At 42.8% G+C, this 18,936-nt stretch overlaps 1 protein-coding gene across 2 annotated transcripts; it reads left to right on the top strand.

Annotated features, from left to right (window-relative positions):
- Window positions 1-36: 36 nt before the first annotated feature.
- LOC118215203 (acyl-CoA (8-3)-desaturase-like) lies at window positions 37-12,454 on the top strand. Of its 2 annotated transcripts, none has more exons than XM_035395709.1 (13): window positions 37-635; window positions 1,230-1,534; window positions 1,912-2,022; window positions 2,907-3,104; window positions 3,675-3,776; window positions 4,246-4,374; window positions 5,816-5,876; window positions 6,089-6,165; window positions 7,774-7,871; window positions 8,803-8,899; window positions 9,810-9,889; window positions 10,514-10,639; window positions 10,910-12,454. In XM_035395709.1, the coding sequence occupies exons 2-13, from the start codon at window positions 1,352-1,354 to the stop codon at window positions 10,959-10,961; spliced, it is 1,314 nt and encodes a 437-aa protein (XP_035251600.1). In that variant the 5' UTR covers window positions 37-635; window positions 1,230-1,351; the 3' UTR covers window positions 10,962-12,454. The 2 variants fall into 2 exon arrangements, with proteins under 2 accessions (XP_035251600.1, XP_035251599.1); XM_035395708.1 differs by having other exon boundaries at window positions 38-635; window positions 1,312-1,534.
- The last annotated feature ends 6,482 nt before the right edge of the window (window positions 12,455-18,936 follow it).

Here is an 18,936-nt window from a genome sequence, read left to right as displayed (position 1 = left end):
GGAGAGAGAGAGAGAGAGAGAGAGAGGATTAAGTCGTTTGATAAAGTATAGATTATAAACCTACACCCCCTTCAAAAAAGAGGTATCGTGTCATATTATTCCTGGAACAGCATATCATTCATAATCAGATCTGTCCTTTTCAACTTTACAGTGTAATCTACCACGAACCCGCCAAGTTTTACGCGTTTACTGCTGCAACAATTTAATAAAACCATTAAACTGCATTTGTATCCGTTTTACGTTAAAACTCGACGCCGCCCCTCTGCAGGATTTGCACAGGAAATGTCACATGTAAAAACGGACCATTGCACTACGCTGTCCTGGTTTTTATCCGCGTCCGAGCCTAAGTTTGTTTAGTCATAATAATATTATTCTTTGGCCATTGTACCCGGAGATTCTGACAGCCAGAGATTCTTCGTAGGACTGGACGGGATGGAATCCTGTACGAGCCGGAATAAGGACAGAATATAACTGAGCGTTTCCCCCTTGCAGTATCGTTGTTTTATTGGAAGAGCAACCATAGGCTGATCATAAATACAATTTTTATTTCATAATTACAAATTTTATTTCCTAAGGTGAACCATAGTGCAGACGTTTTTTTTCATCGCTGGTCTCTATTTGCTACCATTTCAAAAGTAAGTATTATTAATATCACACTGTGAACCGCATGATTGTCTTGTTACATTACATTACATTACATTACATTACATTATAGGCATTTAGCAGACGCTCTTATCCAGAGCGACGTACAACAAGTGCATAGGTTTCATGTCTTGTCATCCCAAAATTGAGTATGGTGATTTTTTATTTTATGGGAAGCCTTGTTTTAATGAAATAACTTATATAAATGCTGGCAGTTCATCGCCGTTACGATTGCACCTTCGTCTTTAAATCCAGTTTGGTAGCTCCGAAGGGGGGGGGGGGGGGGTAATATCGGGCGCTTGTAATAGTATTACGCAGTATGACTGTCTGGGCAAAATGAATGAATCGACTGAGAGCCTGCGAGATGAGTGGCGTGCACGTGGACCAATAAACAGAGTTATCCATAGGGATAGGCGGGGTGTGGATCACTTGTGCCGTCCATGGTTATTTGGTGCTGAACGTATTTGGGAACGCAGATAAGATGAGAGATTTAACGAGTTGTCAGAAGCTGCACTACAACCAGTAGAGATAAGTCTGTCTCATACTGACATGCTCAGCAGAAACCAGTAGCACACCATTCTCTGAAGTATTACAGGTGCGAAAGTGCTAGTTTTGCCCTGTTGAAGTATCGAAGACACTTCTGCGTGGTAACTGGGCACACCTTCGCAGAAACAGAACATTTGCCATTGGCCCTGACTGATCCGAAGACATGAGCGCAGCAGAGAAGCCGCCGCTACTCCAGCTCACTTGGCGCGAGATCCAAGAGAAGGGCGGTAGGTCCGAGGAAAGATGGCTTGTGATTGACAGGCTTGTGTATGACATCACCCATTTCCGATGGCGTCACCCAGGAGGATCCAGACTCATCGGACACTACGCTGGCCAGGATGCAACGGTTAGTGACGTTGTCTCCAGAAATGCCCAGTATTGCTTGTTCGTGTTCCAGTTTGAGTGTATCCTAAAAGAAAATGATGAATTATTTTTTTCATCTCATCTTGCCGTAATTATTATAAGTAAGGCGATAGGTTTTTCAGTTCAGTCAGTACACGAAAAGCTAACTGAAATTTCATTTACAAATTGAATATTCCTCAGAACATTACATGCCAAATATACCAGTTTTTTTGCCTGTTTTCAATATTTCTTAGATTTGAATTCCTTTCATGGTCGGACTGAATTTAAATGGAATTTGCTCCAAGCTGAAATATTAGGTAAATGCAAAAGCACAGTGTATTGTGCTAATATCCTCTCTCTGCTGTTCTCTCTGCCATTCAGGATGCGTTCAAAGCCTTCCACATTGACAGCCAGCTCGTGAGGCGCTACCTGAGGCCTCTGCTTATCGGAGAACTGGGCCCCCAAGAGCCCAGCCAGGAACCCAGCAAGGACGTGTGTTCCCGAACCGAAACCCCAGTTCTTAAAACATTCTCTTTCTTCATTTTGTTCTCTTGCACTGTGTCTGAATTGCTAGAAAATGTCTCTAATTCTGTCTCTAGAGTCGACTACATTGTATACAAACAGGGCTTGTGACACAGAGCTTGCAGGTTTGTTGTAGTAGGGGCTGATACATTCTTAGCTTAAATGTAACAGTTTGAGGCAGAGAGCTGGGTTTTGGTGCTGTGCTGTGGTGGACAGGGTTTTGCAGGAGCAGGTCTGGGGAGCTGTGCACATTCTGAGTCATTTTTATTGGCAGAACATTTCCCATTCCAGCTGTGCAGGGTCTCAACGGGTCTGGGGTCCATATACTCACCCTGTTTCAGTTTTGTTACCTGTCAGAGCAATGTAATGGCAAACATGACAGCAAAAATGTAAGCAATTGTACAGTATACTGTTGGAATAACAGTCCCATACTATGTTATCTTCAAATAGGGCACTATTTGTACTCTGCATCACTAAGATGGAAATTCTGAGGGTTATTATGGTTATGATGATAATAGAATGAATGAATGAAACATTGTATTTATATAGCACTTTTCCTGATGCTCAAAGTACTTTACAGTGATGAAGGGGAACTCACCTCAGCCACCGCCAATGTGTAGCACCCATTTGGGTGATGCACAGCAGCCATTTTGTGGCAGAACACTCCTCACACATCAGCTGAGGTAGGCAGTGAGAGAACAAATTTTTTGCTAATTAAATGAGGCGATGATTAGGAGGCAGGTTGAGAGAGCCAGGCTGGGAATTTAGCCAGGACTTTAAACAGGATTTTGTTTGGGTGGTAGTGGTAGTTTGTAACCGTGGGTTGCTAACCGAGCCCGTGTCCTTGCTTGTAGCGGTCGCTGGTGGAGGACTTTCGACGGCTGCGGGAGGTAGTGGAGGGCTTGGGGCTGCTGGGACCAAGGCCGCTGTTCTTCGCTGGCATGCTGCTGCACATCCTGGCTCTGGATGTGGCTGCCTGGCTCATACTGTGGCTGTGGGGCCCCAGCTGGGTGCCCTTCATTGTCACTGCTATCCTGTTGGGCACTGTACAGGTGAGCCTCGCCTGATACTGCTCTCCCATTGGCCACTGTACAGGTGAGCCCTGCCCCATACTGCTCTCCTATTGGCCACTTTGCACGTGAGCCATGCCCTACTGCTCTCCTATTGGCCACTGTACAGGTGAGCCCTGCCCCCTATTGCTTTCCTATTGGCCGCTGTACAAGTGAGCCCTGCCGCCTAACTGCTCTTCTATATATAAATTTATTTATTACTTTTTACATTTTTGTAACCCTTTGCATTTTCAAATCAAAAAACAAAGTTCGGCATCTCTAAAGTGAAGCTATAGCTCTGCCTTCATTAATACATTCAAGCAGTGCGGAACCAAATCTGATTACAGGATAGCAGTAATGCTGACTAGCTTCCCTTTGGAAGCACCCCACTGGCCCACCTTCCAACCATTATATTACGGGCATTTAACAGACGTTCATATCCAGAGCGACTTCCACAACCCGGGAATCAAACCTGCGACCTTCAGGTTGCAAGACCAGCTCCTTACTATTATACTACACTGCTGCTCCAGACCCACTGTTGTGCAAATTAACTGAATGCTCCTGTCCCCGCAGGCTCAGGCTGGCTGGCTTCAACATGATTTCGGACATCTTTCAGTGTTTGGGACGTCCCGCTGGAACCACCTGGCACACCGTTTTGTGATTGGACACCTCAAGGTGGGCTGGGCTCGGTAGCCATTATGTAATTCAACTGCCTGTATTTAAAAGCATTCTCAGCCATATAGATACAGTACACCGAAAAAGAAATTGACTCCTGCTAGCGTGCTAACTATCTTCAGCTAAGATAGCTGCTTGCTAGCTATACAGCAAACAATAGTTTAGCAAACAGATTGCTTTCCTTACTGCTTTGCTTTGCTTTACTAGCTTCCAAGCAGCATATAGCAGAATATGAAAGTATCCACAAACATAATTTGGTTCCCATATTTCATCCATATGCATGACATATCTGCTAAATATGCAAAAAAAACATTTTCTACAGGCAAGCAGGTTGCCCGGTACACTGATCGCTGTTGCCATATTTCACGGTGGCATGATGATCAGTCTGTTGCAGTGAGGGATTATGGGTAATGCAATAGATACCAGTATAAAAACAAGGTAGAACTTCCCCTGGCTGTATTACCTGCAGGGGGCCCCTGCTAGCTGGTGGAACCATCTGCATTTCCAGCACCACGCCAAACCCAACTGCTATCGCAAGGACCCTGACGTTAACCTGCACCCTCTGCTGTTCACTCTGGGAGCTACACTATCCTTTGAGGTCAGTAGACCCCCCACACTCTTTCACATTAGAACAGAGGGCAAAATGCAAGAGATAATACATGGTTTCTGCCTGCTTTGTCTTACCGCTTTCAATCCTTTTTTTATAATATTTGGTTATACAAAAGTTTTGTATTTCTGATTTACATTTTGTACATTTTATTTGTGTTGCTATGATGGTTACTTTAGATTTGACATTTTAATAGCCCCAATATAGCGGTCCAACAATATTTTCAAGGAATAAGATAGGGAAATGTTAGACCTTTACAGTGCCGTGATAAAGTATTTGCACCCTTCCTGATTTCCTCTGTTATTGCATATTTGTCACACTGAATGTTTTCACAGCATTAGAGAACATGTAATATTAGACGAAGGGAACCAAAGTGAACATTTTCTACACTATTATTTCATTTATTTTAATGAAAGAAGTTAGCAAATACCCCTATCACCTATGTGAAAAGGTGATTGTTCCTTACTTACTCAATAAACCAATTAACCAAATTTAATTAATAATTAGATTCAGTTGATTGAACACAGCCAGGCTTGATTGCAGCCAGCCCTGTTGAATCTAAACCTCATTCATATTGAACCTTACCATCAGAGTGAAGTAATCACCACAAAATTTCTGCAAGCACACTAAGCCACAACCAAAGTAAATTCCAGAAGAAAGTTGTTGTAGTATATTGGTCTGGAAGCAGTTACAAAACCATGTCTAAGGCTCTGGGACTTCACTGAACTACAGTGAGAACCAAATGGAGAACACTTGGAACAGTGGTGAATCTTCCCAAGAATGGCCGGCATGCCAAAATTTCTCCAAGGGCGCAGCAACAACTCATCCAGGAAGTCAGAAAAGACCTCAGATGAACATCCAAACAACTGCATGCCTCTCTAGCCTCAGCCTCAGTGTTCATGACTCCACAATAAAACAAGACAAAACTAGGATTCATGGGAGAGTAGCAAGGCAGAAACCACTGCTAACCTAGAGAAACATCATGGCTAACATTGGCAAAAAAAAATCATTGGGATGATTCTCAAGCCTTTTGGAATGATGTTATATGAGTCAAAAGTGGATCTTTTTGGATGACACAGGTCCCATTATGTCTGGCATAAAGCGAATACAGCATTTCATAGTAAGAACATCAAAAGATGGTGATGGTAATCTGATGGTGTGGGGATGCCTTGCTGCCTCGGGACCTGGACGAATTGCCAGATCTTTTGTCTAAAGATCTGAAGCCATTCAGTCTGACAAATATGCAATAATAAAGTAAATCAGGTAGGAGGGAAATACTTTTTCATGGCACTGTCTTGGGATGTAGCTCTTCTACAAGCGCTCACTTGCTTTATTTGTCAGATGGGGTAGATCATTTAGTCAACATTACACAGATATATCAATGTTATGGTGGATACTATTTTTTTACGAGTGCATATCTTTTTGTGCTCAGTTGGGAACACAGAAGAAAAAATACATGCCTTACCAGCATCAGCACAAGTATTTCTTCCTCTGTGAGTATTTTTCTGTCTCTTTCATCTCACTCTCTTCTTCACCTCTATTGCTCCATCCCTTCCCTGGTTCTTTTCCCCCTTAGTTGCTCTCTGAATTGCAGAGTCCTGAAAGCCCTCTCTTGGCTTGATTCTGAATGTTCAGTCTGTTAGCCCTAACCAGCCCACCCCTCCCCCCAACCCCCCCGTCCTCCCCCCTATTTCTCCCTGTGCAGTGGGGCCTCCAGCTCTCATCCCCGTGTACTTCCAGTGGTACATCTTCTACTTTGTAACAAAGCGTCGCCAGTGGCAGGTATGTCTGTCTGTCAGTCTATGTGTGCTCACAACGGTCTGTCTATCTGTGCTCACAACTGTCTGTATGTCAATGTGTGCTCACTACTGTCTGTCTGTCTGTCTGTCTGTTCTCACAACTGTCTGTCGGTCTGTCTGTGCTCACAACTGTCTGTCGGTCTATGTGTGCTCACAACTGTGTGTGTGTGTGTGTGTCTGTCTGTCTGTCTATGTGTGCTCACAACTGTCTGTCTGTCTGTCTGTGTGTGCTCACAACTGTCTGTCTGTCTCTGTGTGCTCACAACTGTCTGTCTGTCTGTCTGTGTGTGCTCACAACTGTCTGTCTGTCTGTCTGTCTCTGTGTGCTCACAACTGTCTGTCTGTCTGTCTGTGCTCACAATTATCTGTCTATATGCGCTCACAACTGTCTGTCTGTCTGCTTTGTGCCACACCGGTCACTGATGCTAAGTACAGCATGAAAGAATATACAGCACTGTCCGTAAGTATTTGGACAATGACACAATTTTTGCTGTTTTGGCTCTGTACTCCAGCACATTTAATTTGACATGAAGCTTGAAGTACTGATGGTCAGCTTTACGTTGTGGGTATCCCTTTTTATACACAGTCCCAGTTAGAGAGGACCAAAAGTAATCAGACAATTGACTGCTAAGCTGTTTCTTGCTCAGCGGTGTGTCGTTTGCATTGTTAGCGCATTAAAAAAGTCATATAGGTATATAAATGGCCTTTATGTGTGGAGTTTCCATGTTCTACCCGTGTCCGCATGAGTTTCCTCCGGTTTCCTCCCACAGTCTGAAGACACGCAGGTAGGCTAATTGGTGACTCTAAATTTCCCACAGGTGTGAGTGCGTGAGTGAATAGTGACTGAATGCTGTGTCTGCCCTGTGATAGATCAGCAGCCCGTCCGGGATGTATTCACGCTTCTCGCCCAGTGCACACTGGGATAGGCTCCAGCACATCCCGGGACTCTGACCAGAAACGAGCGGGTATAGATCATGGATGGATATATATTAGAGTGCTCAGTGCAGTTCTGATTCCTTTGCAATACCATCCATCAACTGGAGAGGGCACAAACGTACGCAGCCGGCTGCAGGTGCCTCTCTGCTCTACTGACTGACCTCTACTGACGCATCTGCGCAGGCAGACTGCAGGGCGTGCCTTTCACCAGAGGAGGCGCCATTGCAGAAAGAGGCGGGAACGCCCTGCCGAATAAAACGTTCCCTCACCTGGTGACGCTCTAGCCAATCACGTGCATGTTAGGTATCCTAGCAACTGGAGGCAGCTGTCAATGCATGGTGGTGAGATCAAGGAAAAAGTCATTCTGCTAACCCGTTAACTGGCACACCAAGAAAAGGATCCATAGAAAATGGGTTGATAAATTAGTTAAACTATTAAACTTTCATTCAATAAATAACGATGCAAGATATTTGGCTAAAAATGTGTTCCATATATTTTAGTGGGCAGTATATGTGCATCTACATGTCTATCTGTGTGTGAGTATGTACATATGCATGTATCCCTTTGCTTTTTCAGTGTGTCTGGGAGCTGACTGTGAGTGTGACATACGGACTACTGTAATGAAAGCTGATTCGCAGTTTCTCTCTCTCTGTAGGACTTGGCCTGGATGATGTCATTCTATATTCGGTTCACCCTGTGCTACTTGCCTCTTCTTGGCCTGCCTTCATTCATCGCCCTGTTCTTCCTGGTCAGGTAGAGTACAGAGACAGTGTGATACAGCACAGAGCGAGTGCACAGAGACAGTGTGATACAGCATATAGAGAGTGTGATACAGCACAGTGTGACACAGCATATAGAGCGTGTGATACAGCACAGTGTGACACAGCATATAGAGCGTGTGATACAGCACAGTGTGATACAGCATATAGAGCGTGTGATACAGCACAGAGCGAGTGCACAGAGACAGTGTGATACAGCATATAGAGCGTGTGATACAGCACAGTGTGACACAGCATATAGAGCGTGTGATACAGCACAGTGTGATACAGAATATCGAGGGTGTGATACAGCACAGTGTGATACAACATATAGAGAGTGTGATACAGCACAGTGTGACACAGCATATCGAGGGTGTGATACAGCACAGTGTGATACAACATATAGAGAGTGTGATACAGCACAGTGTGACATAGCACAGCGAGAGTGTGATACAACACAGAGACAGTGTGAAACAGCACAGAGACAGTGTGAAACTGCACAGAGACAGTTTGATATAGCACAGAGTCAGTGTAATACAGCATATAGTCTGATATGGAACACAGACAGTGTGATACAGCACAGAGACAGTTTGATACCGCAGAAGGACAGAGTGATTAAGCACAAATACAGTGTGTACAGCATAGAGACTGTGCAGTACATCAGCATAATGACATAGGGCCATACAAGGTTAACAGTGGTTATCATGCAGTAATATTGTGCTGTACAGGAACATTGAATATTTAAATGTTTTTTACATTTTTCCAGAACAAACACCTTCATGAACATATTATAAAATTGTACTTCATATGCTTTCTTGTGTGTGTGTGCCTGCATGCATGTGTGTGTCCTTGCATGCTTATTTATGTGCATGTGTTTGTGTTTGTGTGTGTGTGTGTGTGTGTGCATGTGTTTGTTTGCGTTACAGGGTTCTGGAGAGTCACTGGTTTGTGTGGGTCACTCAGATGAACCATATCCCAATGCACATTGACCGAGACCAAAACAAAGACTGGGTGACCATGCAGGTACCTCACTGGCTCACGCATCTGTCAATCATTTACTTACCTGTCAGTCAGTCTCCCTCTCTGCTCCTGTCAGTCATGCTATCATAACATAAACCCTTTACATTTGGATCATCAGCACCATCAACAGCAGATATGCTTTATCTAACAGCTCCATAACGTATGGGACAAAGACATATTCTTTATTTGGCTCTGTACTTCAAAATTTTCTATTTGTAATCAAGCAGTTCATGTGTGGCTAAAGTCCACATTTAGGTAGGATCGTCAGGTAGGATCTTCTGCACCACCAATTCCTCATACAGCACCAACTAGATTTCCCATTTTCCCGTTTACCAACATGCTAAAGAAGTCTGCTATAAGAAGCAGATCATTCTTATGCCGATAGTCAGATTTTGCACATTGGCATTGGGAAAAATAACAAACTTAATTTAGACATTTTAATAGACAAGCCCCCAATTTCCTTTATCTTTCATCCTATTGCAGTCTGACCCTATGCCAGTGCGTAACAACGTAACCAAAAAGTATTAAAAAATGTCCTTTAATAAAATCTAAGAATCTGCACTTCAACCATGTGTGCATTGTTTGATTAGCAGTATACAATTGTGGAGTGCACTGAAATCCATAAAAAATACGTCTTTGTCCCAAGTATTATGGAGCTCACAGTATATAAGCAATATGAGTAATACTTTTTGTACTATATCGAATTTTATTGTTTTTAGTTTAGGAAGTAGGTAGTTGAATGCTTGTATTTGTAAAAGTAAATAAAAATGCCTGTGAGACTTAAATATTTATTTTGCCCTTGCTGTGGTAGTGCAAATTGGGTGACAAAGCATGACATTGTTGGCACTCAGACTGAACTGCAGAAAAAGTCCTTTTTTGAGAGATGTGATTGGTTCTTACTGCTGTCTGTCAGCTTGAGGCCACCTGCAATGTGGAGCAATCCCTCTTCAACGATTGGTTCACTGGGCACCTGAACTTCCAGATTGAACACCAGTGAGTCTCCCAGGCAACGTCTGTTTCATTGAGCTGTAAACCATGAGGATGGACTGGCCCGTGCCTTCCGTCCACAATAATAGCCCATCCACAAATTTGAAACCTTCTGACATTTTCTTCATTGCACTACAGGGTTCTGTCTGTGCTTCCGAGAGCCAACACATTGTTTTGGTTGGAGAACAATCGTAACGATATTTCTGAATGCACTTGCAGCATAGTGCGGCTCTGTGCATTTGATTTGAATTTAATTACACTGACAGACCAGAAAGAGCAGAACCAGCACAATGCAGTATTGTTTTGCTTTTCTGAAACGCTGTAATGATTACACTGTGATTCTTTAAAATAAAGATAATAATATTCCATAATGGTAAATTTTGGTCATCTAAAAAAAGTCTACTCTGAAACTTAATTTTCTTATGGATTGATTAACTTACACCATCTTGTTGTCAACATACCAGTCCTATCAGTTAGTTTTATCAGTCAGATGGATCAGTAATTTTTGTTTCAGTCAGTTTATTGGTTGGTCAGTCAGTCAGTCAATCAGTCAGTTAGTATATGAGCTCATCCAAACATGAGGGAACAAATGAAATACTGAACTCTCCTCTCTCTTTCTCCATGTAACAGTTTATTCCCCACCATGCCAAGGCACAACTACCACGCTGTGGCACCTCTTGTGCGGTCTTTCTGTAAGAAACATGGCCTGTCCTACCAGAACAAGAGCCTCTACACCGCCTTCGCTGACATCGTCCGGTTAGTATTACTGCGTGTGTGTGTGCACGTGCGTGCGTGTGCGTGTGTGTGTGTGTGCGTGTGTGTGTGCACGTCTGTTTGTGCGCGTGCGTGTGTGTGCGCATTTGTGTGTGTGTGTGTGCGTGTGTGGGTGTATCTGTGTCTGTGTGTGTGTGTGTGTGTGAGAGAGAGAGTCTTTTCAATTAAACACAGGTTTAGAAACCTGAAGTGTGTGTGACCCCCCTCTCTCTCTCTCTCTCTCCCCTCTCTATCTCTCTCTCTCTCTCTCAGGTCACTTAAATCCTCTGGCGAGATTTGGATGGATGCTTACTTGCACAAATGAGAGATCACATGACATCTCTCTAACAAATAAGAAGAAAAGAAAAACAGAAGTAACTGACACTGCCTCTCGAAATGACAAGAATGAAAAGAAAAACCACAAAGCCTCTAACCCAAACTCCCACATCCTGTTCTCCACCCCAGATGCTCTCTTAGTACTGTTAAAGGTGCAGTGCCTAAGTTTGTTTTTACAACACTTTTGTTCATACTTGGTTAAATTTCCTTCACATCCCAAAAGATGTCAATAAATTAAAACCTTTAAGAAAAAAATCTGGTCTCTCTGACTGCCCCAGGCTCTGAAATCGACCACCCTAAATTTTGCAGCTCTTGAATCTTATCAACCAATCAGGACAGCTCTCTGCAAAGAGGCTTCTGAACCTGCTTGTCAACCCTGTTGCACGTTCACGGCACTGCGAGAGCAGGAAGAGCGGGGCTACACTGATAAGAGCAGAGCAGGGATACTGCAGAGATGGTGCTGAAGCTAGACCTCCAAACCATGCAAAAACTCTGGTGCTACCATGTCATCTTACATTTAAAGCCTTTTAAACTATATTTTTACTCTGAATTTCACATTAAGATAATGAAATAAAAGACATTTTTTAGAGTGAAATCAGGCAAAACCCAATACATTAGCTTGTAGCTGCGAAAGCAGCTGATGCGACAACTAAGCTTACATACTGCACCTTTAAAGGTATACTATGCAGGATTTTTAGCTTGAAAATATTACAAGATACTGTACAGTAACCATGTTCACTCATATCTATGATGTACTGGCAGTTTCTGTCTTTGCACACATTTGCTGAATCTGGTGGAATTGCTTTTCCTCGATGGTGACAGCTGAAGTTCACAAAGGGGATGAATGTTTTAATGGAGTTGGCGTGTTTTCTGTCAGACCTGTAAGTAAAGTTACCTCTACCTATCCAGCTAGCCACATTAGGTAGCCAGATGGCTGAAGGTGGGTACTTAGGGTGAGTGGGAGGGGTTGAAGGATAGTGGGGAGGAGACCTCTTTTGCAAATATGGTACCACAGAAAAAGGCTAAAAAATCCTGCATAGTATGTCTAAGCTCATTATTTTAGTACTATAAGGTTAACCTGGTCATGCGAATAGCACTGTAAGGTTAACCTGGTTAGGCTTGTAGTCATGCGTATGATCTACATCTCCAGTTTGATTGCAGTTCACATATACATTTACTTGGGAGGTACTGTACTTTGTATTTTTTTAACAAGATGTAATTTTTTTAAATCCCATCTCCAAGAGCTGCCAGAGCACATATTGGCTCTACGGAGTAATGACATAATATTCTTAGGTCTGTTTAAAAGTGTGTGAGAAAAACATGGTAATCAGGATGTTTTGGTTTTGTTTGGAGGGATGAAATAATAGTAGTATGATATTAATTCAGCCAATTTAAAAATTATAAAGTCCTTCAGCATATTATATGCAAAAAGTTTGATTGTGAAAATATTCATTGAATTCAATAAAGCACTGAATACAATGAGCGTTGTGTAAGAAACCTCTCAGATACACCAAACAGCATTGAGGTCACCAACATTAAGAAACCTCTCAGATCCACCAAACAGCGGACGTATATGAGTGGCCAAGGAACATGTGTAATCTTGCCCAGCGCTACTGGAGGAGGATGCATTTAATGTTATCTCCATTATCTGACTCCAAAAATAATGTTCTTACCATTTCTCTGTGCTAACAGTTATGCACAGAAGCAGGAGACCGCTTTCCGCCTCGTAGTGTGGCTCTGTGCAGATAGCTATCTATCCTGGTAGATGCGGACGTGTCTTTGGCTCGTGTAGCCTGCATAAATGCAATTGTGTATCCTGCTACGACACTAGTGTATAGGCGAGTGACTACTGGTTGCAGATATCCTGAGTTAGGTGTGCAGTGGTAAGAATCAAAGAGGAATTCCAGGTTAAATTGAATGCAGTTTATTGTACAGTATGTTAATAATGGCAATAGACAATGGTGCAAAATGTGTTTGTGGTGAGATGGCTGTACACGTATGATGCCTGGGAGACCGTGTTGATGACCTTCCTGGAACCACTCCCCTTGTATACTCAAAGATCAAAGCAAAACACCAGGTCACATCGGCTTTCCAACGATACAAAGCACGATTACATTGTATTACGGAGAACCCAAGGTTCACATAATGCTGATCCAGTTAGATTTTTTGCAACTGAGCCCTGTCTCTTTATCGCAGCTGCTGACTCCCTGTCAGCACAGTGAAGTCTGTTGTTATTTTGGGGTCTGATAAGAGGCAGATTTCTGCGAAATGATCTACAGTTGTGTGAAACTCACTGGCCTGCATTCGCACATACCGGACAGCTTTATGTTCTTCTGCCCTACAAGCAAAACCTCCTCCCCCTTTCTTCTCTATTCCTCTCCTGCTGCCCCTCTCTCCATTCCTTCTTCATCCTATTTATGTTTTTAATTAAAAGTTTTCACTATGAAGAGGAAGTTTGTCAGAAAAAATAAAATCTGTGAATAGGATGTGGCATTTCAGCGTTTAGCAGATACTCTTATTCAGGGTGACTTACACAGATCACATTTTTACATTCAGCCCGTTTGTACAGCTGGATATATTTACAGAAGCAGTTTGAGTTAAGTATCTTGCTCAAGGCGAATAAACAGAGGGGGAGAGGCATAGCAGAAACAGTCTTAGTCTCTCATATTTCTGCATTCTGGATGTTAAATATTTAAACGAATTGGTGGTCAACTGTGCATATCGGCAGTTAAGGATCAGCACTATTCAAACACGAGCACATGAACACGCACAGCAAGACGATCACTCGCCATACTTTCACTGTTAAGAATACAGGACTGAAAATGTGGTGGGTTTACAGGAGCTGTGGTCTGACTTCACTCCGGCAGAATACGATAATGTAAAACCTGAGCCGGGGGATAAACGCTCACATCCTGGCGTGGGAAAGAGAGCCCTTTGATCGTGAGGAGGCAGGAAGTTCGCGCGTGAAAGGACAACCAGCCCATACTTGTTTTTCTGGAGCCCCCTCACGGTTGATCTGGCCAAATCCTCCATGCGCACATCTATTATTATTTTAAGTACCTTTTCATTTCAGAAGGGCAACGTCTTTTTTTTTTGTTGCCTGCGAGGCACTGAAGTTAATCTCTCTGTGACTCACCATGCAAGACATTAAAGACTTGCAGGTGCCAGAGTGCTGAACTGGTTGTTATGGCAACGGACAGATTGCCCTTATAAAAAAGTAAATACGTTGCGTTTTATCATTAACCCAGAGGTGATTTAAGGAGCGCGCAGCGCGGTCAGCATGATCTGCAGCAGATCGGTACAAACTCTGTTTCAGTTTCTCAAATTCCAGTGCACATGCAGTGAGCTTTCAAAAAGTAACGTGGCACTGTTGCTTCTGGTTGGAATCAGCCCAGGTTTTTATATCCTACTGGCAGAAGTGTTTCAGCATTGTTGACAAAATACGAGTGCCTTGGATGAAATAAAATGTGTTGAAGTTTCAAAAATATAATTTAGTTTAGGAGTATCCTTTGTAGTGCAGGTTTCAGCATAGAATATATGGTCCTCCTACTGGGGACAAAAATTAATTGTCGGGTCTTAGGAGGATATCTGGGTAATCTATCCCATTTTATGTAAAAGGGTATGCACACAGTATTTTGCATTTAGGAGATACAGAGGGACTCCACCCATTGTATGCAGCTGTATTTTGGCTGAAGAAATTTGGGTTCTAAAGAGCACAGGCACACTGCTCTAACTGGGAAGCACACCTGTAGCCTGTGGGTTAAGAACCCAGCTCCCAAACTGCTATACTACACTGCCAGTGAATGTGAAGAATGAAGATCCCAGGGTGTTCTGGAAAATGCGCTGCCCGGAGGCCGACAGAAACAGGATTCCTGAGTTTACCAGGTGCCACGCAGCCGTGGTACGACCTCACAGCTGCGCAGCCGTCTGCAGCCGTGGTACGACCTCACAGCTGCGCAGTCGTCTGCAGCCGTGGTACGACCTCACAGCTGCGCAGTCGTCTGCAGCCGTGGTACGACCTCACAGTTGCGCAGCCATCTGCAGCCGTGGTACGACCTCACAGCTGCGCAGCCGTCTGCAGCCATGGTACAACCTCGCAGCTACAAAGCCGTCTGCAGTCGTGGTACGACCATACAGCTGCGCAGCCGTCTGCAGCCGTGGTACAACCTCACAGCTACAAAGCCGTCTGCAGCCGTGGTACGACCTCACAGCTGCGCAGCCGTCTGCAGCCGTGGTAGGACCTCACAGCTACAAAGCCGTCTGCAGTCGTGGTACGACCTCACAGCTGCGCAGCCGTCTGCAGCCGTGGTACAACCTCACAGCTACAAAGCCGTCTGCAGTCGTGGTACGACCTCACAGCTGTGCAGCCGTCTGCAGTCGTGGTACGACCTCACAGCTGCGCAGCCGTCTGCAGTCGTGGTACGACCTCACAGCTCTGTAGCTGTCTGAAATCACAGTACATCAGCGCGTCACTCTGAGGTTCCATGGTTGTGTCGCCCTGGGTGAGAGAGAGGTCATGTAGGGGTCATGTAGGGGAGGCCAGAGATGAGGAGTATAGAGCAGGGGTTCCTAAACTTTTTTCTGATGGGACCCCAAAACGAATGTTCATAAATTTACTTTATTAAGTTGGGTTGTTGTGATGTTCAACATGTAGTAGCCTACATATGGCAGGATCCCCTTTTTGGTGCACTTGCTTTTCCGTTTTTAGCAAAAAGACTCTTTCATTTCACCTGGATTGACAAATATTTATATGGAAAACTAACTGGAAGTTAACAAGAAAAAAGTTCAAATGGAAATGAAATTAAAATATGAAAAAATGGTCTAGTGCTATGGCCTTCACAACTATACACATATTTTTATATTTTCTAAATACAAAATAATGTTTCAGAAGCAGTATTTTGTCATTTATTTTGATAGATGTGTGGCATACACCAAGAGAACAGTACAGGCCTGAATGCTTGACCTCTGCAGTGAGCGGGTCTGATGGCTCTGTTATGCTGTGGAGGGCATTTTCCTGGCATGGTTTGGGTCCACATGTCCCCTTAGAGGGAAAGTTCACTGAAAATCAATACAAAGTTATGCTGAGTGATCACTTTTATCCTATGATGAAACATTTATATCGTGATAGGAGTGATCTCTTCTAGGATGACCATCCACAGGGCATGAGGGGTGATGGAATGGTTTCATGAGTATGAAAATCATGTGAATCACATACTATAGCCTTTGCAGTCACCAGAGCTCAACCCAATTGAACATCTATGGGAGATCTGGACCGACATGTTAGACAGCGCTCTCCGCTACCATCATCAAAGTACAAAATGAGGGAATATCTTTTGGAAGAATGGTGTTCCATCCGTCCAGTAGAGATTTGTAGAATCTGTGTCAAGTCGCATTGAAGCTGTTGTGGCAGCCTGCGGTGGCCCAACACCTTGCAAAGACACTTTTTTTTTGGTTTTTCCTTTAATTTGTCACCCGTCTGTATATTATTTAGTTGAAACATCTTGCAGAAGTTTCTTTGAAGATGGCTAGAAAAGCACCACTAAAGCTAGATATAAAAAAGCGATAATAAAATCAGTGGCCTTTACTTTCGAACACGTGGCAATTGTTACAATTGTTATATGGACTTTGTCTAATCTCTAATAAGAAATCAATGACATGTCTTTTGATAAGGCTGTTTATTTGCTTTCTCCATTGAATTTCACCTGGCTTGATAGCGGGTCATATATGTCCTCATTACACGTGCCCAATCAGCTCTTTGAACAATGAGGTGATGTGCGCTTCTGCACGACTCATCCGAGAATGTCATGGCCAGCCAATGAACGATCCACAGAGAAGTCAAACCACTCCCACCCCGACCCCCACCACCCCCAACTTTGGGGAAATATTAAACTTTTTCCTTACACAGAGCTTGTAACTGTAGGCAAAGAAAATGGAACAAAATGAAACAAACAAATGCATAAATTAATAAAAACTAGCTATATTTGTATGTTCATATGTTTATATATCATATATGTTTATATGTGCATTTACACAAACTCTGCATTGCAGCTATACCCTTACTGAAATGGAAAATAATGCAATATATGAATACAAAATCTATCCATTATCTATACCCACTTATCCTGGGCAGGGTCACGGGTGCTGGAGCCTATCCCCGCATGCATTGGGCGAGAGGCAGGAATACAGCCTGGACAGGCCGCCAATCTATCGCAGTTCACACACACCATTCACTCACCATTCACTCACACACTCATTCCTATGGGAAATTTAGAGTCTCCAATTAGCCTACCTGCATGTCTTTATTTTAGATATTTTGACACATGATATTAATAACATTACATGAGAAAATGAGCTAATTATAACTGCGTTCAGATATATTGCAATATACATAATTTATTAAACATTTCTGTTAAATGTTAAATCGCTAAATATTGTCACGGCAGGTCGGTCACAGCTACAACATATCATATAAAAGGAATAGCAATTTATTAACAATATAAGCAAAAAGGTTTACAGTAACAAATGGAAAAAAAATAAGGACCAATAAACAATTGGTAAAGGCACACATCCTGCGATATGTCGCAGGGCATCGCTCCCCACTCCCACAATCAATTGCTTGTGGGCCTTTTTTCTATTTTTAAACCAGTATTCGTTAAATTTATATCGCTCGTATATTTTGGAAATCCCCACACAGCAATAATTATCAACTCCTCCTTAACTGAATGGGGAAAAAATTTAAATCGGAGACCGTATACACTTTGGATCTTTAATCTGATTGGTTATGGCACCACGTACCCCGGACCGCCAGGACAGGTGCTTCCAATCACAGGCCACGCCCCTTCCAGCACATCACCTGTGAATAAACCAGAGGAAAAAACAATATAGTGAGCTCCATAAGTATGTCTTTGTTTTGGACAAAGACATATTTTTAATTGATTTGACTCTGTACTCCACAAGTTTAAAATTGTAATCAAACAATTCACATGTGGTCAAAGTGCAGATTTACACCTCTAATTAAGGGATATTATTGTACATTACCATTAAGAAATTATAGTACATTATTTATGCATAGTCCCCCAATTAAGAGCAAGGGCGCTATAATGTTTGGGACAAATGGATTCACAGGAGTTTCTGATGAGTCAGGTGTGTTAAATTGCTTCCATGGTGCAGGCAAAAGAGAGGTTTTGGTGTCTAGTCTTGATTCTAGACTTTTGATTGGCTTCGGAGTCTGTTCTTGGTGTCTCATTGATGGAAGGAACTCAAAACTTTCTGTTCTTCGTGTTTTTTAGCTGTTGTCACTGTTAGCTTCAGTGCTTTTTGATTCACTGAACAAGCAGTTGCCTCACCATCATCCGAAAAGATTAATTATTATTATTATTATTATTATTATTATTATTTAATTTTCAACAACAACAGCAAAACAGCGACAACAACAACAATAATAATTATAATAATATATAGTTGTTTCATGAATGATTATATTATTTGATTTCCAGTTTAGCCAAAATGTAGCGTTAAAACTATAGTGTGTATGTGGTAGACAACGCCATCTGCTGATACATTTGGGAATATTTCTCTCTCCACACAAGGTCGTCTTGACCTCAGATGATCTCTCCAGACAGCATCCGGAAAAAGAAGCTTGTAAGATTGGTTTCTGGCAATCTGATTGGTTCTTAAAAAGAAAGAATGGTTGCACACTCTGTTTACTCCAATGCAGACTTTTATCTCCAACGTTTCGGCAGAAAGCTGCCTTCGTCAGGGCTTTTGCTGCCGAAACGTTGGAGATAAAAATCTGCATTGGAGTTAACAGAGTGTGCGACCCTTCTTTCTTTTAGAGTTTTACTTGCATGTCCTTCTGGTCTGTACCTCGCTTACCTGTGCGCTTTCTTTTTCACTTTTGATTAATCTGGTTCTAACAAGTTTCTGATAGAATTCTGTTAAAGATCAATGGATGACCTCACTTG

Source organism: Anguilla anguilla, chromosome 16 (genome assembly GCF_013347855.1).
Source record: "Anguilla anguilla isolate fAngAng1 chromosome 16, fAngAng1.pri, whole genome shotgun sequence".
NCBI lineage: Eukaryota > Metazoa > Chordata > Actinopteri > Anguilliformes > Anguillidae > Anguilla > Anguilla anguilla.
This window is presented reverse-complemented; position numbering and strand designations above follow the sequence as displayed.

What these genes read in the sequence shown, in the direction of transcription:
- LOC118215203 (XM_035395709.1), top strand. Translation starts at nt 1,352, where the DNA reads ATGAGCGCAGCAGAGAAGCCGCCGCTACTCCAGCTCACTTGGCGCGAG. An exon ending in GCACAAGTATTTCTTCCTCT is followed by an intron (nt 5,877 to 6,088) that starts GTGAGTATTTTT and finishes CTCCCTGTGCAG; the next exon opens with TGGGGCCTCCAGCTCTCATC. An exon ending in CAAAGCGTCGCCAGTGGCAG is followed by an intron (nt 6,166 to 7,773) that starts GTATGTCTGTCT and finishes CTCTCTCTGTAG; the next exon opens with GACTTGGCCTGGATGATGTC.